This window comes from Scyliorhinus canicula, chromosome 19 (assembly GCF_902713615.1).
Source record: "Scyliorhinus canicula chromosome 19, sScyCan1.1, whole genome shotgun sequence".
Classification (NCBI taxonomy): Eukaryota; Metazoa; Chordata; class Chondrichthyes; order Carcharhiniformes; family Scyliorhinidae; genus Scyliorhinus; species Scyliorhinus canicula.
Genome location: NC_052164.1, coordinates 66,021,950 through 66,047,287, shown reverse-complemented (window position 1 = coordinate 66,047,287; position 25,338 = coordinate 66,021,950). Strand labels below are relative to the sequence as shown.

At 45.9% G+C, this 25,338-nt stretch overlaps 1 protein-coding gene across 1 annotated transcript in view; it reads right to left on the bottom strand.

Annotated features, from left to right (window-relative positions):
- Positions 1-22,068: 22,068 nt before the first annotated feature.
- ilvbl (ilvB (bacterial acetolactate synthase)-like) overlaps positions 22,069-25,338 on the bottom strand; it is a 43,540-nt gene continuing 40,270 nt past the window's right edge. The window contains exon 15 of the mRNA XM_038778754.1: positions 22,069-23,062. Within this exon, the coding sequence (XP_038634682.1) occupies positions 22,884-23,062 (179 nt within the window). The 3' untranslated portion in view covers positions 22,069-22,883. The remainder of the gene's footprint in view (positions 23,063-25,338) is intronic.

Genomic DNA, 25,338 nt, shown 5'->3' with positions numbered 1-25,338 from the left:
GAGGGCCCGGAGGGAGGTTCCCATGCAGGAGGCCTCCTCCGCACGCACCCACTCAGCTTCTGGCTCCTGGATCCATCCCCTTACTCGCTCGGCTGTTGCTGCCCAGTGGTAGAATTGTAGATTCGGGAGGGCTAACCCTCCCCTGGTTTTTGTTTTTTGTAAGACCTTCTTTGGGATCCTAGCATTTTTGCCCCCCATACGAACGCCATGATGAGTTTGTCCAGCGCTTTGAAAAAGGCCTTGGGGATGTAGATCGGAATGGATCTAAACAGGAAGAGGAACCTGGGCAGTACGTTCATTTTGATCGTCTGAACTCTCCCCGCGAGGGAGAGCGGGAGTGTGTTCCATCTTTGCAGGTCCTTTTTAACTTCCTCCGTCAGGCTGGTGAGGTTCCATTTGTGGATCCCTTTCCAGTCATGGGCTATTTGGATCCCCAGGTAGCGGAATTTATGTCGGGCTTGTTTGAACGGCAGCCCCTTTAGTGCTGCCCCCCCCCCCCCCCCCCCCCCCCCCCCCCCCCCCCCCCCCCCCCCCCCCCCCCACCCCTTGCGGGTGTAATGGGAAGATCTCACTTTTGCTCATGTTGAGTTTGTAGCCCGAGAAGGCTCCAAACTCTTTCAGGAGCGCGATGATTCCGTCCATGCTGCTTTGTGGGTCCGAGATATAGAGGAGCAGATCATCCGCATAGAGTGAGACTCTGTGCTCTCTACCTCCCCTTCGGATCCCCCTCCAATTTTTTGCTGCCCTGAGCGCGATTGCTAGCGGTTCAATTGCTAGTGCGAACAGCAGCGGGGACAGTGGGCATCCTTGTCTGGTGCCCCTGTGCAGCTGGAAGTATTGGGAGTTGGTATTGTTGGTCTGTACACTCGCCATGGGAGCGTTGTACAGGAGCTTTACCCAAGCGGTGAACCCTGTTCCAAGCCCGAACCGCTCCAGTACCTCTATGAGGTATTTCCACTCGACTCTGTCGAAGGCCTTTTCTGCGTCCAGGGAGACGATCACCTCTTGTGTTCTCTCCCCGGAGGGGGTCATTATCACGTTCAGCAGGCGCCTGATGTTCGCGGTCAGCTGTCTACCTTTGACAAAGCCCGTCTGGTCCTCTGTGACCACCTCAGGTACACAGTCTTCTAGCCTTTTGGCTAGGATTTTGGCCAGTATTTTGGCGTCTGCGTTCAGCAGAGATATGGGTCTGTATGACCCACATTCCGTTGGGTCTTTGTCTTTCTTAGGTATCAGCGAGATTGAGGCCTGTGCTAACGTGGGTGGCAACGTGCCCCTAGCTAGCGAGTCTGTGAACATCTCCCGCAGGTGCGGGGCCAGCGCTGTCGCAAATTTTTTGTAGAAGTCCGCCGGGAATCCGTCCGGTCCCGGCGCCTTCCCCGTCTGCATGGAGCTAATGCTCTCCATGATCTCTCCCAGTGCTAGTGGTCAGAGAGTGGTAGTTGATGGGAAATGTTCAGAATGGAGTTCAATTACGAGTGGCGTACCACAAGGATCTGTTCTGGGGCCGTTGCTGTTTGTCATTTTTATAAATGACCTAGAGGAGGGCGCAGAAGGATGGGTGAGTAAATTTGCAGACGACACTAAAGTCGGTGGAGTTGTAGACAGTGCGGAAGGATGTTGCAGGTTACAGAGGGACATAGATAAACTGCAGAGCTGGGCTGAGAGGTGGCAAATGGAGTTTAATGTGGAGAAGTGTGAGGTGATTCACTTTGGAAAGAATAACAGAAATGCGGAATATTTGGCTAATGGTAAAATTCTTGGTAGTGTGGATGAGCAGAGGGATCTCGGTGTCCATGTACATAGATCCCTGAAAGTTGCCACCCAGGTTGATAGGGTTGTGAAGAAGGCCTATGGTGTGTTGGCCTTTATTGGTAGAGGGATTGAGTTCCGGAGCCATGAGGTCATGTTGCAGTTGTACAAAACTCTAGTACGGCCGCATTTGGAGTATTGCGTACAGTTCTGGTCGCCTCATTATAGGAAGGACGTGGAAGCTTTGGAACGGGTGCAGAGGAGATTTACCAGGATGTTGCCTGGTATGGAGGGAAAATCTTATGAGGAAAGGCTGATGGACTTGAGGTTGTTTTCGTTAGAGAGAAGAAGGTTAAGAGGTGACTTAATAGAGGCATACAAAATGATCAGAGGGTTAGATAGGGTGGACAGCGAGAGCCTTCTCCCTCGGATGGAGGTGGCTAGCACGAGGGGACATAGCCTTAAATTGAGGGGTAATAGATATAGGACAGAGGTCAGAGGTGGGTTTTTTTACGCAAAGAGTGGTGAGGCCGTGGAATGCCCTACCTGCAACAGTAGTGAACACGCCAACATTGAGGGCATTTAAAAGTTTATTGGATAAGCATATGGATGATAATGGCATAGTGTAGGTTAGATGGCCTTTAGATTTTTTCCATGTCGGTGCAACATCGAGGGCCGAAGGGCCTGTACTGCGCTGTATCGTTCTATGTTCTATGTGTATGTGTCAATGCATGTATGTGTGTGTGCATGTTGGCTGTGTGTGCGTGTGAGTCTGTGTGTGTTGTCTAGGAGTGCATAAAAAGGCTGGTTTAGCTCAGTGGGTGAGACAGCTGGTTTGTGATGCAGAACAAGGCCAGTAGTACGGGTTCAATTACCATAAAAGCTTACCCAAACAGGCACCGGAATGTACTGACTAGGGGCTTTTTACAGTAACTTCATACTTGTGACAATAAAAGGTTATTATTATGTGTGTGTGTGTATGTATATGTGTGTCTGTGTGTCTCTCTGCATGTTGTCTGTCTGTGTGTTATCTATGTGTGTGTCTGTGTGTTGTCTGTTTTTCTGTACGTGTGTCTGTTTGTGTGTGTGTTGGCTGTGTTTATTGGCAGCACGGTAGCACAGTGGGTAACACTGTTGCTTTACAGCTCCAGAGTCCCAGGTTTGATTCCCGGCTTGGGTCACTGTCTGTGTGGGAGTCTGCATGTTCTCCCTGTGTCTGCATAGATTTTCTCCGGGTGCTCCAGTTTCCTCCCACAAGTCCCGAAAGACGTACTGTTAGGTGAATTGGACATTCTGAATTCTCCCTCTGTGTATCCGAACAGGCGCTGGAATGTGGCGACCAGGGGCTTTTCACAGTAATTTAATTGCAGTGTTAATGTAAGCCTACTTGTGACAATAAAAAATATTATTATCTTTGTATTCTGTGTGTGTGTGTGTGTGTGTCTGTGTGTGTGTTGTGTCCATGTGTTGTCTCTCAAGAGCTTTTTGGCAATTACCACCCACCAGATCACAACAGCATTGAAATAGGAGGCAGCCATTCAGCCCCTCTAGCCTGTTCTGCCATTGAATTAGACCATGGCTGATATGTACCCCAGCTCTATGTGTTATCTTTGACCCACAGTTCTCCATATCCCAAAAAATTATCTTTCTGAGTTTTCGAAGCTTCAGTCGACCCCTGGCAATCTGACCGTTTGGAGGGGGAAGGGTGGGGGGGAAGAATTCCATATTTCTGCTTCACTTTCTGTAGAAAAGGTGCTTCTCACTCTGCCTGCCTCTTTTTACGAATATGACTCCCAGGAAAGAAAAGGCTTCTCATTAAAATCCCGTTATTATTTTAAAAACCTCAGACACCCATCAATCTCCTAGACCTGGAGGAATACACAACCTCTCTTCAGAATTCAACCTTCTCAGCCCCGGAATCATTCTAGTGATTCTGCATTGTACAACTGACCACGGTACTCCAGGTTGGGGTCTTACTAAGGTCGCATGCAACTGAAGCATTACTACACCACACAAGATACGTTACAAGGAGGAACAGGAACAAGTGGTCAGTGGGTAACCCTAACCCTACGCTGTGAGGAGTGGTTAGCGGAGCTTAAGTAAGGGATCCATGTGCAGGAGGAGCCTGACAGGTCTGAAATCATTAAGACATGGTCAACCGAGGTCAACCGAAAGTGCAGGACCTCCAGAGGTCACCTATCAGCCCGAGCTACCTCAGGGTTCAGGGAAAGTCTCACACCCTAATGTCAGTTTTTCACCATGTAGTTATCAAACTACGTGAAATGAAATGAAATGCAAATCGCTTATTGTCACAAGTAGGCTTCAAATGAAGTTACTGTGAAACGCCCCTAGTCGCCACATTCCGGCGCATGTTCAGGGAGGCTGGTACAGGAAATTAATCGTGCTGCGGGCCTGCCTTGCTCTGCTTTAAAAGCCAGCTCTTTAGCCCTGTGCTAAACCAACCCCATGCTGATCATACTGATGATGTACAAGAAAGAAACCTGCACTCAACCGACTAAGTCATTTATTATGAATGCTGCACCCAGGCAGAGACAGAGGGGATTGGAAAAATATACTCAATCAATGAACTAACGTCACCGTCCACAACTGGAATTGGTCCCATTCCTGTTCCAATACCATGTCCAACATTCTGTAGCCCAGTTCGAAGAGAGTGTATGATATGAGTGTGTGATATGAGTGTGTGATATGAGTGTATGGTACGAGTTTCTGTTTTTTGAATCTTAAATTTTGTTAAAATTACAAATGTACTCCATGCAGTCAACGTTTGTTACTACCGTCATATGGGGTGAGTTCAGAGTTCAACTAACACAACCGCTCTAATTGAAAATTTAACATGCTGTACAGCATCACCCGTGGAGTATTCCACCAATAGGATCTACTTTTAACAACTTTATAAACGGTGCTCATTCAAAGATTTAACTTTATGCTAAATGCATGTAGCCAATCCGCATTGATATTCAGGGTTGCCAATTATGATTGGATGTTTTTAAGACCTCCCAATAACCCCCATGTTCCCGCCATTGGCCATCCAGCCTGTTCATCATGACAAAACTCCGCCTCTCCATGTAAAATGGAAAGAAAGAATGGGCGGGATTTGCCGTCCACCCCGCCGTGTGTTTTCCGGCGGCGGAGGAGACCCACTAGTGGGACCTACCGACCCCGCCGTTGTCAATGGGATTTCCCGGTGAAAGCACCCTAGTCACCAGGAAACCCGTGCGCCAGCGTGGGACCGGAATTTCACACCGGCGTGAACAGCCGGTAAATCCTGCTCGACATCATTATTCACCGGACGATGCTTGACTGAGGGTCAAACTATTTCTTCTTCCTCTCCCCCGACGTTTATAACTAATAAAAAGTGTCAAAATACCAGAGAGAAAAACACCCACAATTTTTTAGTGCCTCTATATTTCTCTCGGAGGTGCTTGCGACAATGTCCTGAGATTAATCTTTAATTCATGGAGACTCCAGGATTATCTTGGCCATCCTGATTATACAACCAGCTTCATTCCAATCAGAGCTCCGTCTCCGTGTTCGCTACAGAATTATCTGTCATTAGTAAGATTTAGGTGATGGGTCCCAGAGGTTAGTCTCCACAGTTATCTCACAGTTCGTTCATGTCTGTCATCCATTGCCCGTCCCTCGTTACCCTGAGAAGGTTGTGCAGGCCCTTCCCTTACTCTGACCGTTGCTCATGTAGCAGGCCGAGGCCACCGAGTACCTGGCTAGGCCAATTCAGAGGGCAGCTGTGACTGGACAGCAGTGAAATGAGCCACCCTTTAACCTGCTTCAGGGATGTTGGTCAAGAGATTATTATTGGGTGGGACACAGAGTAGAATGGCCCTGTTCTTCTACACAGTAGTGCCATGGGGCATCCGATCACAATGGGAATTAGCAAAGCAGGCTCCCATGACAGGGCAACATGCCTTCAGTGCTGCCCTTGGGTGGCAGCCTGGATTATGTGCACAAGCACAGAAGGTGTTTTGGACCCCGCTGTGTTCTGACCCGGAGGTGGCAGTCATAACAACTGAGCCAAATGTCAGTGGATTCTTCTATGTTTCACAGCTCTCCAACAACTGCAACATTCAGAAGGGTGAAGGAGTGATTGGTGGATTGACCACTCCCGATTGAACACACCAGTAAACTGGTTCACTTCCTCTAACCCACCAGCTGTGGTGATGCAGTTAATTGTGGGTTTGGGTTCTGCAGCGAGATAGTAACCAGGTTGACTGTCCCGGTGATGTTGGAAGAGTTTCCCAGCTCCTCTTCTGAAACGCCTCATCTGAAAGGCCGCGGACTGGATTCTCCGATTTTGGGGCTTTGTCCGGAGGATCCGTGGCGTATTTTGTGGGATAAATCGGCGCCGCCTCAGCACCAATCTTCGGACCGTTGAGGGGCTAGCAGCCACACCACGTAAAACATCCGGCTTCCACAAAATAAACAGCTGGAGAATTGCCGGGTCTGTGGCCACGCATGCGCATGGCGGCGACCTGCAGCGGTCGCACCGTACAACATGGCGCCAGCTGTGTGCGGACCCGACCTGCTAGATAGTGCCCCACTGGACACCCCCTCACCACCTCCTGGCCACCCACCCCCCCACCAGTCCTCGCCAAACCCCCCCCCACCCAGCAAATCCCACCCAACTGTGGTGGTGCTGACACAGTCCGCAGCTACCACGCCAATGGGCCGAGTTGCTGACCGACAGCAGGGTTGATGTGCGGTCTCAGTGGTCGGTCGGGAACTCGGCCCATGGGAGGCGGAGCATCGGGGGAGGGTCCTCTGGTGATGTCCCAATGGCGTGCAGTGCTCGCCACGGTGACGCTGTTTTGGAGGGGGCGGAATGTGTGAAAACAGGCGCCGCCCCTGATTCCATCGTAAAAAGGAATTCTCCGCCCGATCGTCAATTATGAAATCGGCGCCAGGGATCAGAGAATCCCGCCCCGCATCTCCAAAATTGCAGCACTCCCTCATTACTGCATCCCGGGGTCGGTGGGATGGGGTCATTTTTACATATAAATTTAGAGTACCCAATTAATTTTTTCCAATTAAGGGACAATTTAGTGTGGCCAATCCACCTAGTCTGCGCATCTTTGGGTTGTGGGGCGAAACCCACACAAACATGCTGAGAATGTGCAAACTCCACACGAACAGTGACCCAGAGCCGGGATCAAACCTGGGACCTCGGCGCTGTGAGACAGCAGCACTAACCACTGCGCCACCGGGCTGCCCTGCTTGGGGGTCTTTGAAATGGGGCTTGAACGGATGACCTTCAGACACCTAGGGGAGGACGCAGGGCTGCTGAGGAGAAAGGCAGACTAATCAGGAAACATGCTGCTATTGGAATAAGCCAGGTTTATCCAACACAACCACAAAAAATCTGCGGGCAGCACGGCAGCACAGTGGTTAGCACAGTTGCTTCACAGCTCCAGGGTCCCAGGTTCGATTCCCGGCTTGGGTCACTGTCTGTGTGGAGTCTGCACGTTCTCCCCGTGTGTGTGTGGGTTTCCTCCCACAGTCCAAAGATGTGTGGGTTAGGTGGATTGGCCAAGCTAAATTGCCCTTAGTGTCCAAAAAGGTTAAGTGGGGGGTTACTGGGTTATGGGGATAGGGTAGATACGTGGGCTTGAGTAGGATGCTCTTTGTAAGGGCCGGTGCAGACTCGATGGGCCGGATAGCCTCCCTCTGCACTGTAAATTCCGTGATTCTATGAAACCACACAGTCAGTGAAAGATTCACCCTGGGCAATGCTGCCACCTACTGGCTAAGGATGTTTATTCACTGATGTTTTATTCATACTCAGATGAATAAAGCCAGTTTTTTATCATTTGGTAAATATAAGGATTTTGGGGGGGGCTGGTTTTCTTTAATATTTAGTTTTAGCCTCACAAATGAGGAGAAACATATAAACCCCCTGCTCCAAAAAAACCTGGGCAAATTCAGGGAAAATATAGGATTTTTAAAAAATCAATATCACGATGATTTCAAGTGGACAAGCAAGGGTCATGGAACCATTGAGGCACAGAGGGAGGCCATTCAATGCCTTTCGTCCATGCTGGCTTGCTGGAGGGCAATTCCATTCCCCAGTTTAGTAGCCCTGCAAGTTTTTTTCCTTCAATACACATCCAATTTCCTTTTGAAAGCATAATTCATCTCTCCTTCCACCAGTCCCATGGATTTCAGTGCCTTACCACTCACCGTGTAAGAAGAGTACTTCCTCACATTCCTCCCACGTCTCTTGCGCAAAACCTTACATCTGTGTCACCTGCTCCTTGTGTCCTCTGGTAATGGGAGCCTTATCCAAACCTGTCATAATAATAATAATAACCTTTTATTGTCACAAGTATGAAGTTACTGAGAAAAGCCGCTAGTCGCCACATTCCGGCGCCTGCTCAGGTAAGCTGGTACGGGAATTGAACCCGCACTGCTGGCCTTGTTCTGCATCACAATAATGCACACCTCAGATAAATCCCCCTGAATCTCCTCTGCTCCAACAGATTCATTCAGGTGTTTGTGAACACAGACATCAGACCAGGTTAAGGGTGAACGGATTGATAGGCGCATGAGAATGGGAAGCGCACTGCAAAATGTTGCCTGCAAAAAATCATTTTAAAATAGCACAGTACCATCAATACAACTTGATGTCCAAACATTTGTATAGTCTGAAAGAAATATTAAATGCATAATGGAATGTTTGGATTATGAACAGGATATTATGATCATTATTGACAAGGACCGTCATTATATCAAATCTCATCATCCAGCATAGTGTAAATCTTGCTGATTTCCGTAGTTTCTATTTATTTTATTTTGTCTTTATCGTTTTTGTTTCATTAGCTTTAAGTCAAGCAGAGGAAGTAAGGAACTCAAAGTATCTAATAATAATCTTTATTAGTGTCACAAGTAGGCTTACATCAACACTGCAATGAAGTTACTGTGAAAAGCCCCTAGTCACCACATTCCTGCACCTGTTCGGGTACACAGAGGGAGAATTCAGAATGTCCAATCACCACGTGGTGATGTTCCCATGTGTCAGCTGCCCTTGTCCTTCTAGGTGGTACAGCTCGCTGGTTTGGAAGGTGCTGTTAATGGAGCCTCGGTGAATTGCTGCACACTGTGCCAGTGGCGGAGGGAGCGAATGTTGAAGGTGGTGGATGGAGTGACAGTGGAACGAAATGCAGGAGGAAATGGTTTTTTACTAACCAAACACATGATTTTAAATGGTGATGGGTGGGATTTTCCACTCTGACTGCAGTTGGCCTCTGCTGCAGGATCTGCAGTGGCAGGATGGGTGCACCACACAAATCAGCAGAGACATCGGCGGGGCCAGAAGATCCTGCCGACGACCAACGGTGAGCTGCATCCACAACGGGAAAACTTGCTCGGGATGGTTGGAAAATTCCAGCTGGTGAGCGCATCTAACAGAGTCTGGGTACTGTGTTTGCAATTGGGCAAAGGTATAGACGTATTTGGTGGCATGACCAATGGGGTGGGCTTTACCTAATGTAACATCTATTTTACCTACAGCAAGGTCTCCAAGAGGAACAGCTCCAAATGCTCTAGGTTCAGAGGAAGGAATGTTGGCCTAGGGAAGATTGGTACCTGTGTAGTTGAGGAGTTTTTTCCATGGGGGAATGTTGACCCGGAGACTTCTCTGCTCTTCCCCAATCTCCCCCAGGAAGTTTTGTTGTTGGGCATTTGAGTATTTTTCCCCCAAAATGTTTATACATGACCATGCAGGTGTGGCATTTAACAGGGAGCAGGGTTCTATGTAGTACCTTCCAGCCTGCTGCACAGCCGTGCACTTGCACAACCTACTGGAAACACTGCTCTTCTTCAGACACTGTTGCAGGATCCTTAACACCCTGAATCACCAGGACAGGCCTTGGCTTAATTCATCTAAAACACCTCTGACAGTACAATATGCCCTCAGTACTGCACTGGAGTGTGAGCCTGAATCCATAGAATCCCTACAGTGCAGACTGCCATTCAGCCCATTGAATCTACACTGACCCTCTGAAAGAGCACGCTACCGTGGCCCACTCCCCTGCCCTACCCTGTAACCCCACCCAACCTGCACATATTTGGACATTAAGGGGCAATTTTAGCATGGCCAATCCACCTACCCTGCATCCTTGGACAATTTACACAGCTCCCTAGGTTCCTATATGTGGGGGAGACAATAGCTCAGTGGCATTGTAGCTGGACCAGAGATCCAGAGGCATGCTCTGGGCACTTGGGCTCAAATCCTGCCATGACAGATGGTGAAATTTGAAGGCAATAAAAATTTGGAATTAAAATCTGAAGGTGACCATGAATCGATTGTCGTAAAAAAAAAACAATCTGGTTTGTTAATGTTCTTTGGGGAAGGAAATCGGCCCTAGCTGGTCTGGCCTACATGTGACTCCAGATCCACAGCAATGTGGTTGACTCTTAAATACCCTCAGGGATGGGCAATAAATGCTGGCCCAGCTAACAACACCGAGATCCCATGAAAAATGTTTTTAAAATTAGATACATGTTTTTGCAAGTGCCACGGGATACTCTCAATCCCTCGCTCCTTACAGTCTGAAGTATGGCCCCTGCTGTCCAAATTTCAGGTGAGTGTAGCGAAATGGAGACTGTTTGTCCCTGCTGTATTCTGGTGCAACGGATATACTAAGCACCTCAGTGACTTTAGCAGACGGAGGAATAAATCATCTTAGCAGGCGCTGGCTGAGGTTGTAAACTATTGGTGTACCACAAGTAACCTGGGGGAGAGGGATTGTCTGCAGGTTGGTTTCCCATGTTCCTCCAGCCTGATTCTTACTCAATGGGCTCTTTGTTACTTTTGGTGAAGGTGCAGAGTAGGCGAAGTTGGATTGGCAATACGCGATATACTCTGCTCAATTATCCCAGCAGAATGCTGCCCCTAAATTCGTACTAACTTTATTTCCCCTTGAATAATAGACAAAATTTTAACAAACCTTATTGGAGATAAAAACGTTTTCGAAAACTGATAAGGTTTCACAATTTGGTTCACCGGAAACCGAGCATGCTACAGCCAGTGGCATGAACGATGCACCGCAAATTGTGCTATTTTGTGCACAATGCATTGCAGAGCGCGGCATGCATTCGTTACCAACAGGTAAACATACTGCACCCTGCCCATACCCTGTAACAATCTCCAGCTGATATACTGCTGGCCCTGGGTATCTGCGTTCCTCCACAGAATCAGAACCACAGAACCTCTTGTGGACATCTTAAAACAGCAGTTTGGGCAGCAAGGGAAACTCTAACTGCAGAGCTGCTGCTGTGAAGAGACGGGCTTCAATAAACAGCCGAGGCAAAGCGGGAGGAACTGTCTGCGGACCTGCTGAGGGAAGCCATAGGGCTGATGATTGAAATTTTCCGAAACAACAGCACAATGTTGTTCTTTTGTGAATCAGTATTACCGATTCACCTCACGTTATCAAGAACTAAGCATTCAAATGGCACTTCCTGCATCATGTAGGCAACCTCCCCCACTTCAGAGCTAACAAAATAATGAATCTGCAGTAAAGTCACAGTAGCCAATTTGACATAGTAAGATCCCACAAGTAGGAGAAAAATGTTGGAACTGGCTAATCTAAAATAACAGAAAACGCTGAGGACACTGAACAGGTCAAGCAGCCTCAGTGGAGAGAAGCAGAGTTAACGTGCCAGATCTGTGACCTTTCATCAGAACTGAGAATGGTTAGAAATGCAATAGGTTTTAAGCAGATAGGGAGAGGGTGAGCTGGGAAAAAGAGCAACAGGGGAGGTTTGTGATCGGATGGAATACAGGAGATTAAATGCTAGAGTCTTGCTTTTCAGCGCCAGAGGATGTGGCAACGGGACAAGGAAAGAAATAAAAGATGTACCTAGAGGAGGTGTGAATGGCAGTACAATGAGCAACTGGCTTCCAAAAGCAAAAAGAGAATAACTGAAATACACAAAGCAAGTGGTTAGAACATAGAACATAGAACAGTACAGCACAGAACAGGCCCTTCGGCCCTCAATGTTGCGCCGAGCCATGATCACCCTACTCAAACCCACTTATCCACCCTATACCCGTAACCCAACAACCCCCCCCCCCTCCCCTCCCCTTACCCTTACTTTTTTATTAGGACACTACGGGCAATTTAGCCTGGCCAATCCACCTAACCCGCACATCTTTGGACTGTGGGAGGAAACCGGAGCACCCGGAGGAAACCCACGCACGCAGGGGGAGGACGTGCAGACTCCACACAGACAGTGACCCAGGCGGGAATCGAACCTGGGACCCTGGAGCTGTGAAGCATTTATGCTAACCACCATGCTACCCTGCTGCCCTTGTTTCGGATAAATCAGATATCAAAGTATCGTCTTGCATCTTTGACTTTGTCTCTATATATGTTTCTGGAACCCACCTCTTCATTCACCTGAGGAAGGAGCTGTGCTCCGAAATAAACCTGTTGGATTTTAACCTGGTGTTGTAAGACTTCTTACTATTTCTGCCAGAAGAGTCCATATGTGTGGCGATTGACTACAATGGCCATCACTATGAGTATGTAACGATGAAGTCTACAGTAACTGATAAAATGGTGTCTGCATTGACCGAAATATTTGCCACTTTATATCCAGACAATGGGCCACAAATCATTTTGCAGTCTTTTGCAGATTACGTGCAAGCCACAGGCATTCACCATCACAGAGTAACCCCAAAATGGCCCAAGGCAAAGATGGATAAAACCAACCCTTAGAGAAACGGATGCGGATTGCTCAGGTTGAGGGCAAACATGAGAAACATGCATTGCTGTTGTGGGTGGCCATTTTGAGAATAACTCCACACTCTGCGATGTGAAAGGCCCAGCAGTTCCGCTATTTACACAGCAAAATACAAAGCAAGATGCCTTTGCTTTGATATGTATGTCCCTGTCAGGCAGGGAAGAGATGGTCAAGTGGTCATGGTTGACAAGAGGGGTTGATTGTCTTGATAGAACATAGAACGATACAGCGCAGTACAGGCCCTTCGGCACTCGATGTTGCACCAACATGGAAAAAAAACTAAACGCCATCTAACCTACACTATGCCCTTATCATCCATATGCTTATCCAATAAATTTTTTAATGCCCTCAATGTTGGCGAGTTCACTACTGTTGCAGGTAGGGCATTCCACGGCCTCACCACTCTTTGCGTAAAAAACCCACCTCTGACCTCTGTCCTATATCTATTACCCCTCAATTTAAGGCTATGTCCCCTCGTGCTAGCCACCTCCATCCGCGGGAGAAGGCTCTCGCTGTCCACCCTATCTAACCCTCTGATCATTTTGTATGCCTCTATTAAGTCACCTCTTAACCTTCTTCTCTCTAACGAAAACAACCTCAAGTCCATCAGCCTTTCCTCATAAGATTGTTCCTCCATACCAGGCAACATCCTGGTAAATCTCCTCTGCACCCGTTCCAAAGCTTCCACGTCCTTCCTATAATGAGGCGACCAGAACTGTACGCAATACTCCAAATGCGGCCGTACTAGAGTTTTGTACAACTGCAACATGACCTCATGGCTCCGGAACTCAATCCCTCTACCAATAAAGGCCAACACACCATAGGCCTTCTTCACAACCCTATCAACCTGGGTGGCAACTTTCAGGGATCTATGTACATGGACACCGAGATCCCTCTGCTCATCCACACTACCAAGAATTTTACCATTAGCCAAATATTCCTTATTCCTGTTATTCTTTCCAAAGTGAATCACCTCACACTTCTCCACATTAAACTCCATTTGCCACCTCTCAGCCCAGGTCTGCAGCTTATCTATGTCCCTCTGTAACCTGCAACATCCTTCCGCACTGTCTACAACTCCACCGACTTTAGTGTCGTCTGCAAATTTACTCACCCATCCTTCTGCGCCCTCCTCTAGGTCATTTATAAAAATGACAAACAGCAAAGGCCCCAGAACAGATCCTTGTGGTACGCCACTCGTAACTGAACTCCATTCTGAACATTTCCCATCAACTACCACTCTCTGTCTTCTTTCAACTAGCCAATTCTGATCCACATCTCTAAATCACCCTCAATCCCCAGCCTCCGTATTTTCTGCAATAGCCGACCGTGGGGAACCTTATCAAACGCTGTACTGAAATCCATATACACCACATCAACTGCTCTACCCTCGTCTACCTGTTCAGTCACCTTCTCAAAGAACTCGATAAGGTTTGTGAGGCATGACCTACCCTTCACAAAACCATGCTGACTATCCCTAATCATATTATTCCTATCTAGATGATTATAAATCGTATCTTTTATAATCCTCTCCAAGACCTTACCCACCACAGACGTTAGGCTCACCGGACTATAGTTACCGGGGTTATCTCTACTCCCCTTCTTGAACAAAGGGACCACATTTGCTATCCTCCAGTCCTCTGGCACTATTCCTGTAGCCAATGATGACCTAAAAATCATAGCCAAAGGCTCAGCAATCTCTTCCCTGGCTTCCCAGAGAATCCTAGGATAAATCCCATCCGGCCCCGGGGACTTATCTATTTTCACCTTGTCCAGAATTGCCAACACTTCTTCCCTACGCACCTCAATGCCATCTATTCTAATAGCCTGGGTCTCAGCATTCTCCTCCACAATATTATCTTTTTCTTGAGTGAATACTGACAAAAAGTATTCATTTAGTATCTCGCTTATCTCCTCAGCCTCCACACACAACTTCCCACCACGGCTGTCTCACAGCAACAGGGACCCGGGTTCAATTCCAGCCTCGAGTGACTCTGTGTGGAGTTTGCATTCTCCCGTGTCTGCGTGGGTTTCCACCGGATGCTTGTTTCCCCCCCCCCCCCCCAGTCCGAAGAAGTGCAGGTTAGGTGGATTGACCATGATCAATTGCCCCATCGTGTCTAAAGATGTGCAGGTTAGGTAGGGTTACAGAGATAGGCCTAGGTAGGGTGCTCTTTCATAGGGTCAGTGCAGACTTGATGGGCCAAATAGCCGCCTTCTGCACTGTAGGGGTTCTATAGTTCTAAATAAAATGAGGCAAGGAACTGTTAATGGAGAGTTCAGAAGGCTGTAATGTCCCTAATCAAAAGATAAAGTGCTGTTATAGGTGTGTGAAGGTGAATGAGGAATGGATCAGGGTGTTGCGGACGGTTTAGTCCCTTCAGACTGCCGAAAGGAGAAGGGAGAGGAGGGTGTGTTTTGTGGTGGCATCACGCTGAAGGAAATATGGAGAATGACTTGTTGAATATGGAGGCTGGTGGGGTGGAAGGGATGGAAAAATAAGTTATTTTGGTTCTGGGATGGAGGGGAACATATGAGACCAGAGGTGTTGGAAATGGAACAAAGGCAGTTGAGGGCACTGAAATGGAATCCTTACATAGGTGCAGTCGAGGAAGCAGTGGAATTATTGTGAATATTTATTGATAACCTATCCCCAGAAAATGAGACAGAGAAGGGAAGGGACTGATGAATCTGTGTTGGTGTCTAATGGTTGATATCGCCGAAATGTTCAGGAGTCTGGGAGAATTCCCTGCTCCTCCTCAAGTAGCGACATTGGATCTTTTATGTATGTCTGAACAGGTCGATTGCACCTCCACTAACTTCCTATCTAAAAGGTGACACATCAGCAATACAGCAATCCTCTCAGCAGTGCACTGCGAACATTCACATCGCAGGTCAATATATTTCACCTGCATATTTACTGCCATTCAGCAACCAAAGAATTAATTCCTTCCACCCCACCCCACCTGTGTAGAGAGGGAGACTGAGGGGGAGAGAGAGCGCGTGGGAGAGAGAGAGAGCGTGAGCAAGAGAGAGAGCGTGAGCGAGTGAGAGAGAGTGAGCGAGAGCGAGTCAAGAGAGCGTCAAGAGAGAGAGAGAGAGAGAGAGAGAGAGAGAGCGAGTCAAGAGAGAGAGCGCGAGTCAAGAGAGAGCGAGTCGAGAGAGAGCGAGTCAAGAGACAGAGAATCAGAGTGAGAGTCAGAGAGCCCAGGTTCAAGTCTGTGTCACACAGACTCTAAACGTTAACTGTTTCTCACCACAGATGCTGCCGGACCTGCTGAGTCTTTCCAGCATTCCCTGTTTTTATTTCAGATTTTCAGGATTGCAGTATTTTGCTTTTATATGAGCAAATAAATCACATGGCCAATAACGAACATCTATATTTATAAATTAGCCATATCTGGATTCCCAATGAGTTATATCTGGTCATTGGTCAACATAATGGACTCAAGTCCTGGAGTGGGGCTATCACACGTTATCACCGAGCAATGGCAAAGGCTTCACATAACCAAATGTCTCCCCCTAACAAACCAAACAGCTCTTACTTATAGGTAAACTGGAAAATGGGGAGAGACACGCTGTAGTTATGTCCAGTGTGCAGTATGGTAATATTCCATATTGGAGGCAGGAGTTAAAAAATGAATTACACGGTGAGATTCAGATTGAAATAAAGCATTTTAATATTTCAATACATAGTAAAAGTACAGTATAACACAGCATTTACCATTAAATGGAGGTAGAACTTAACCCAGGCCACAAGTTACCATTATTGAATTTAAACTTAGTCACTTTTATTGAAGACTTTTTTTAAAATCTTAGTGAAAATAGTCAACTGATTAGAATTTAAAAAGCCATCAAATCTCTGGTGTTTCTTGGTTCCTTCTGTCTTCACCGGGAAGGAACACAAGGTCCAAGTCAGTGGTTTCTCCAAAGCTCTCCAAATGTTGGGCAAAACCCATAGTTCAATTGGGGAGATGCCCTGCTTTGTTTCAGACTGATGGGAGTGGACGGCATAGCCAAGACTTGGCAAAAAAGAGTTACCTGAGCTACATGAAGCCTCAATGGCAGAAAGCAAGGAGCACCAACACCCTCACCCTTGCCTCGCTTCGCCCCCCGCGCACCCAAACCGCCTCACCAACACCCACCCCCCCGAGACTCAACAAATGGATGCAGGGAATCAGAGTAACAGTCCTGGAAACCCGGTCACCGTATTCCAGTTACACCAGCCACACGCACAAGCTTCACCCAACTGCAGAGTTTCAATACCACTCGAGGGACTGTAAATAAATAACCCATATTATCCCAGAAACAATAACTATCATTTCCAGTGAGGAGTCCCGAGGAAATTCCACTAATACCCTAAAGGATTAATTTCACACATCCCCAATCTTTGCCTAGTCAGTCATACGAAAAGGAATTTCATGGATAATCTCAAACCCATAATTGCAATTGATGTTGACTATTTAAAATTTTAATTCAATTAAAATATGGACAATGGTGATGTTGCTTTCACCTTTGAGTTCTAACATTCAGCCACCGAGTCAACTGTTCAGTATATGACCATTCCTGCAACTTCAGAATTAAATCCAGCCACCCAAACAGCCAGACAGGTTACTGCAGTACAGCTGAGCAACCATCAGATACAACTAATGTACTTCCTAAAGCTACTGCTGATATTTAAGGGCAAAGTGTCATTACCACACCTGTCTCATCGCCATTTAACTACCTCGGCCTTAAGATTACTATATTTGAATGTGAGTCAAACACTTAAGACATTAGAATTAAATTCCTTTACTTTTTTAGGTGAACTATGAACCAGCATCAGAACAAAGGAACAAAGGAATTTCATATGTTTAAGTAGTTGCAGACGACCTAGGCAGCCTGGTTTCAAGGCTTTTGATATTAATGTCATTTCCTGAATACAGCCTAATTTCAGAATCAGAGAGGAATGCAGAGGTTTCCAGGTAAAACACGACTCACTTACTTCAAATCCATTTACTGCTGAAAGAAACGTCATTCACAAGAATACGTCAGGGAAATCAACAAATTTATACAGTATGAGAGGAGTCCACTTGCCAAACAATCAGAATTCTCCTCTCATACTGTACAAATGAGTTGATTTCCCTTACATTGTATTCTTGTGCATGTTCTGATGAGTGCAAAATGAAAAGCTTCGGCCAAAACGTCCCTTTTTTCAGCAGTACTCAAGCTTTGTATTACAAAACGATCAAGCCAATTTGTTCAAATTCTATTTCCTTCAACCAAGGGGAAAGAACCAACAAACTATATGTAGATTAATATCAAAAACTTCATGTCAATATAACAGCTTGACATGGCTGATTCAACATAATGTCTCTCGAGTATTATCAGTCTTGTTATTACCACTTACATCGAATTCTGCGGCACATGAGAAAGTGTGGCATATACTTATCCAATTAACTACGTTGCAAATGCCAGAGTGCACATAAGATGGCTGCTAAGACTTGAAGATTAGAGACATCAAGAATGATAGAGAATAAATACTGCGCATTAAAGCAACTAAGAGTGCAAACTTCAGAAAAGTCTGCAAAATTGGTTTTGTGATATGACCGATAGAAATTCGCCTTACTTATCAAGATAACGTAGGAAACAGAAACGTACGTACCACAGCTACAGAAAAGAGAAACTGCAAAGTACAAAGATGGTGGTCTGTATCGCTTTGAGATCAGAATATTGAGGGGTGTTTCTGTTTTATCAAATCATTAACATTTTACCGAAATGGAGAAACTATTTCCTCCACTGGGAAAATCAACAAGGGTCCCATTCTTGTAAATTAGAGCCAGCCCGCAGAGCAAAATCAGGAATCAAATTTTTAAACAAAAGGTAGTCGAAATTTGGAATTCTCTCACCCAAACTACTGTGGGTGACAGGGACCAATTAAGCGCTTTTAGGGCTGAGATCAACAGATTATCACGCAAGACTATCAAGTGAAATTTAGTTAAAGCAGATAAATGGAGTTGAGGGTTAGATCAGCTACAATCTAATTGAATGGTGGAACGGGACCAAGAGACTAAATAACCTCGATGGGCTGAAGGGCCTCTTTTGCACTGTACTTTCTGTAATTCTGTGACCTCCTCCTATTCCTAATTTTCCCCAAGGCCAATTAGCAGGTGGGGGGAAAAAATTGCATCTCCAGCTACAGGTAGATATGTTACTTCAGGACGAGTTATGCTGTTTGTAAGATCATTTGCAACAGTGCAGGAGTTGTGGAAGGCTCCAAGAGCTGCTGTGCTATAATGTGGAGGAGGAAAAGGCCTTGTTCAGGACAAGACCTACAGCCTGTCCTGGTAGTAAACAGATTCTTATCACTGCCAACATGACTAGGAACAAGGTACAGCTTGTTGCATTTGGGTAGAGTAAAACAAAAACCTATTCACAAAACGTTTACAGAAGATTAACCATCTTCCAGTCAATTGAGAATGAGATTGGATAGTTGTACAAGATGGGCAGCACAGTTGCACAGTTGCTTCACAGCTGCAGGGTCCCAGGTTCGATTCCCGGCTTGGGTCACGGTCTGTGTGGAGTCTACATGTTATCCCTGAGTCTGCGTGTATTTCTTCCGGGTGCTCCGGTTTCCTCCCACAGTCCAAAGATGTGCACATCAGGTGGATTGGCCAAGCTAAATTGCCCTTAGTGTCCAAAAATGGGTGGAAATGTGGGTTTGGGTAGGGTGCTCTTTCCAAGGGCCAGTGCAGACTCGATGGGCCGAATGCCCTCCTTCTGCACTGTAAATTCTATGATTCTATGGATGAAAATATGACTATGCTCAGCTGGAAAGTAGCATAATCAGTGGCATCTGCTCTGCACACCTTCATTTCATGATCTTCAACCTAATAAATTGTATTTTCTTCTTCCAAACACTACGTTTTTAATCCAGCCAATAAATGGAGGAATTATTCCAAATATTAAGTGCTCAAAAAAACATTTAGCTCAAAGCTTTGGCAGCTGTCAACACCAAGATAGAGCTGAAGATAAAAACTTATTGGGGCAACATACAATTTAAAGAAAGGCTAGGGATTGGAAAAACAAAATTGTTCAAAAAGATTGTGTGGTTTCCACGGTGAGCCACAAGAGGGAGACCTCAATGCCTTCACAGCCAAATAGTGACGACAACGCCAACAATAAGGTTTGACATGAAGATCATGGCTTACAAAAAGTGTTCAGAAATCCTGCTGCATAGTGAATGCACTGGATCGGCCTAATGCAGCACTGGCAAATGAAAATACCATGGCCACAGTAAAGAGTCAAGATGACAATGATGGAATCCAACCAAGGTTTAGTTAGGTTAGCATGGAAAGAAGCATTTAGCATACATGAAGGATTGCAGATATCACTCTCTCTCATATAGCCATTAAAATAAATTGAAGCCGCTAACTATCTGGATAAATATCAACATTAATCTGAAGTATTCATTTTACAGAGTTAAGAAAAATTAATCAAAAAATGTACAGAAATTTAAAAATAAATTCAGTGACGATTCAATTTAATTTATATATTACTTCCTCGTTGTTGACAAGATTAGAATGGTCCCCAGCACACTGATACAAGTGGTAGAACTGTACTAAATTAGGGGATCAAACTATGAGGCAGAATAAAAAGATATGGGCAGGTTTAGCAGATTCAGGATCAATATAAAGAACAGCCTATTCATTATTTTTGCAGGGGAAGGAAGTTAAGAACTGAGAGAACTAAAATTAGATACAAAGATCTTAAGTGCACACCATAAAAAAACAAATAGGATTCCAGGCTTCGAACAGGAGAAAGGGAACCTGAAAGTCAGAAGGCAATGCTGAATTATTACACAACTCTGCTTTGGCTACAGTTGGGATTACCGCGTGCAGTTCTGAATGCCCCATTATAAACAGGATATCAATTCTATGGAAAGGTGCATTGAAGATTCACGACAATGACACCAGGAATAAGTGACGATAGTTCAAAGACTGAGCTCTTTTCACTTGGTGACAGGAATGCCAAATGTTCAGCCTTTTCGGGATTGGGACATCACCGAGTATAACTTGCTTCACCTTGCTGATAGCTTTGGTTGAGTTTGGAGAACCATGCAGGGGTCATAGGGTTATATCAGAAGCCAAGATGGAGACCAGGATCAATTTAATTGGCTGGGATCAGCTGGGGAGCAGGTGCTTTCTCCATGTGGACAGCCGCCGCCTTTTCTCAGAATACTGGGCACAGGTAAAGGCAGGGCGTACGTGACAGGCAACTGGGCATCATAAGAATCACCAATAGTCTGGTTCCTTGCCCTCTCATACATCTCTTGGAATAGAAGCAGCAGTAAGCAGACAGCAGCACTCGTGCCTGCAAACTTGGATTTGCCCATTATTGAGGATTTCTGGAATTTATTTCAAGATGTCACCTCGTGTTCAGGAACACATTCTGGGGTAGCAGCCAAAAAGCATCAAAATCTCAGTTGAGGCCACAATCAGATCAGCCATGATCTCATTAAACGGCAGAGCAGGTTAGAGAGGCTGAGTGCTGCTCCTAATTTGTACATGTCCATATGTTGGAAGTCAATCAGATAATGGAATGGCTTTACCACAAGTGGCTCAGGAAGCAAAACTTCATTTGAAAATGGGAATTGGATGAAGATTTGAAAAAAAAAAGATTGAGGGAAAGTGTAGAGACACCCAAGTTGGTAGGGTTGTTAAGAAGGCGAACAGTGTTTTAGCTTTTATTGGTAGAGGGATTGGGTTTTTGAGCCATGAAGTCATGTTGCAGCTGTACAAAACTGGTGCGGCCGCATTTGGAGAACTGCATGCAGTTCTGGTCGCCACATTACAGGAAGGACGTGGAAGCATTGGAAAGGGTGCAGAGGAGATTTACCAGGATGTTGTCTGATATGGAGGGAAGATCTTGTGAGGAAAGGCTGAGGGACTTGAGGTGTTTACGTTAGAGAGAAGAAGGTTAAGAAGTGACTTAAAAGAGGCATACAAGATGATCAGAGGATTAGATAGGATGGACAGTGAGAGCCTTTTTCCTTGGATGGTGATGGCTAGCACGAGGGGACATAGCTTTAAACTGAGGAGAGATAGATATAGGACAGATGTCAGAGGTAGGGCAGCACGGTAGCATGGTGGTTAGCATAAATGCTTCACAGCTCCAGGGTCCCAGGTTCGATTCCCAGCTGGGTCACTGTCTGTGCGGAGTCTGCACGTCCTCCCCGTGTATGCGTGGGTTTCCTCCGGGTGCTCCGGTTTCCTCCCACAGTCCAAAGATGTGCGGGTTAGGTGGATTGGCCATGCTAAATTGCCCGTAGTGTCCTAAAAAAGGTAAGGTTAAAGGGGGGTTGGGTTACGGGTGTAGGGTGGATATGTGGGTTTGAGTAGGGTGATCATTGCTCGGCACAACATCGAGGGCCGAAGGGCCTGTTCTGCGCTGTACTGTTCTATGTTCTATGTACTCAGAGAGTAGTAAGGGCATGGAATGCCCTGCCTGCAACAGAAATGTACTTGCCAACATTAAGGGCATTTAAATGGTCATTGGATAAACATATGGATGATAATGGAATAGTGTAGATAGGCTTTAGATTGGTTTCACAGGTTGGTTTCACAGGTCGGCACAACATCGAGGACCGAAGGGCCTGTACAGCGCTGTAATGTTCTATGGACAATTCCCATTCACCACCACTCTATGGACACTGAATTCAAGCAGACAGCATCAGTTGAAAGGTTTAAGGACCTAGAGGCTCCTGATAAGTATATAAGTGGGATGAGGAGGATGGTAGGTGGTGATGTGCCTGCGATCAGACAGCCAGGCCATGGGTTCAATTACATCCTGTGGGCGTTGGAGGCCGGTCACCTACCAAACAAAGGAGAAATGAAGAAAAATTAAGAAAGGCCCTTGGCTTTATTTAAGCCAGACCCACGTGTAGGAATCAACCTCACTTTCACAGTCCATACGCCACAGCCTGGCAGCCCACTCAGGCACGCCGAGCAGCAAGTCTTCCAGGCTCCTCGGATTGTTCAAGCAGCCTCCGGGTTGGGCAACGAATACCACAATATTAACCAGTGACATACAACTATCGAGGATTCAACAAACGTAACACACGGATCAATCTAAAAATTCATAGAATTTACACTGATTTTTTTTTTTAAACAGAAAACCAATCAAAATGCTTGTGGTCATTAGTGTAAATTAGTCTTTGATTTTGTAACCTTGTGCAGCAAATATCATCGCATGATTATATACAATCTTTTACCATTCTGTTTTCTGCCTGTTTATGCTGCTAGGACAAGGATATAATGAGGCAAGGCACACATGAAACATCAAATCCATGATCTGTACAGAAGCAGTTATTACACAGAGATGGAACCTTCCCTGAAATTTGATTTTCCTATGAGGACATTGATGAGCGTTGGATTCCCATTCCTGCATTCCTCCTGAGCAGCCCTTATTACATCGTCCATTTGATCTTCATTCTCTCTGTTCAATAAAAAACCTTTACCGCCATATCCCTCAGCAACTGTATGGTAATCTGTGGAAAAAAGACATAAATTATATAATAGTCATTGTTCTTCCATGTCCTCATGATGCCTGCAGTAGTTCCTGTTATGGGCCAGGGTCTAGAGAACCCCAAAGTGTATCATGGAGTTCACCAGACCGACAACTTTTAATAGATTGTGGTTATGGGAAGCACACGGGCCTACTTTACAGGTGTGAAGCAACAGAGATCTAATGTACTTTTAAAACAAAACCATGTTTATTTATGAATCCAGTTAACACTTTATAAACCCACAGTAAATATCTTGACAACTATCAACACCAATAATCCCCACAGATACAATATTCTATACGTAAACCTTCATAACTTTCCTAACATCCATAAGTCCAAAAGACCCTTTTTACAGAAAGACAGCAGGTTTAAATTCTCTACAGAAACAGGTATTGCTTTGAAATCACCCAAATGAACATTCTTTAGCTTGTAGAGATATCCATGCACATCTGTTTGCTTTCACTGCAGCTCTTCACTCTGAAAACAAAACTAAAACACCAAGACACACACCAGCTTCTATTTTTAATAAACATTTTTAGTATTATAACAACAAAATAAACAATGTACATGATGTAGTGATATGCATCACTAAATACACAAGGGGTTAATGTAAATACACTACAACTAAGTAAACACTAGAGGGAGCACCAGAGATGTCATGACATGCAGACATACAGCAAATGAACACATAGAACAGGACACAACCAATGAGCAGTCAAGACACTCAGAGGTGACATTACCCATATAAAATGACAGGGCACACATGCTCTGTCTCTTTCCACAGGCGACACAGACTAGGACAGGGGCAGATCAGAAGCATCACACCCACCACTTGGCTTAGAACAGACTGGTTAGTTAGACTGAGTTACTATAGCAAGATTAGCAGGAGAGTCGAACTCCGAGAACAGTGCTAATGGTTCAATAAATCACATTGAACTTACTTCAAAGTCTTTTGGTCAAAGCTGCATCGAGTTGCAGCCTGTGTTATCCCAGAGTACATAATACAACATGGTACCAGTAGTGTCTATATAGTGACTACCAGCAACAGCACCCAGGCAAGATGATCGAGATTCCGGTTCCTCAGCAGCTCAGGTACCACGGCAATCTTAGTGCCAACTGGAGTGCATTCAAGCAGAGATTTGAGATTTACATGGTAGCATCCGACCTAGATGGTGTGGCCGATGCTGAGAAGATAGATCTTCGACTCACCATTGCAGGTCAAAGTGCAACAGAAATCTTCAACTCCTTTAAGTACTCCAAAGGGGAGGACAAGAGAGACTTCCAGACAGTCCTGGACAAGTTTCAAAACTACTGCAAGGTAAACACAAAGGAAATCGGTAAAACTGGCACTTATACTCACCACGAGGCAAAGGTAGGCTTGCAGCAGAGGCAAACGGCAGTTTTGATTGGCAGCCATCTAGCGCAAGGTGCCGCACATGCACAGTTCCCCAGAAGATGCGAACCGGCAAAACAGTGTTTTGTGCGTTTCGCAGTTGCAAAAGGAGCGCACAGTACAGGAAAAGCAATCTGCGCATGCGCAATCCATTCCTATGCTCTATGTCACAAGAGTCATTACATCAGAGGCCCCGGACCACACCCACTTAAAGGGGAAATGTCTGAAAATAGTGAAAAAAAAATTTACAGCCAGAAAACACAATTCTTTCATCTGGAATGACAGCACAATGTCTGAACTTCGACCAGTAGCTGAAAGTAACCTCCGCAGAAGCCTGCAACAAGCAGTTAGCACTGCCCCAAGAGATGATTTAGTCCTTGAAGACTACGACTCAGATGATGATTTCATCACTGGACGTGGCGACCTCAGTACCAAATCCGAACCGCAACAAGATGTGTTGTACATTGCAGCATCCGACACAGTCGTGGACGAGTTCTTCGGATTTGAGGATCCTCAGCCTAGCATAGACAACATCACAGCGAGGCCGCTGCACGACTCCACACAGGGAACGATGCCAGACTTCACAGAGAGCGGTACAAGCCTCCACAGCAAGCTCGTTGACAGACTCCACGATGGAAGCAACGCAAGACTCCAGAGCGCAGTCCTTGAATGAACAAGACCGTGAAGGTCAAGCAACCTTATCTGAGCAACCAGCAGCAGACGATGCAAGTCTGCCACGCTCAAGTGCACAGCAAGACGACGATGACAGTCTACCACGCTCACGTGAACAACAAAAAGACTACGACAGTTTCCCCAAATTATTTGAGCCACCAGAAGACTCCGACAGTCTATCCAGCTTATCTAA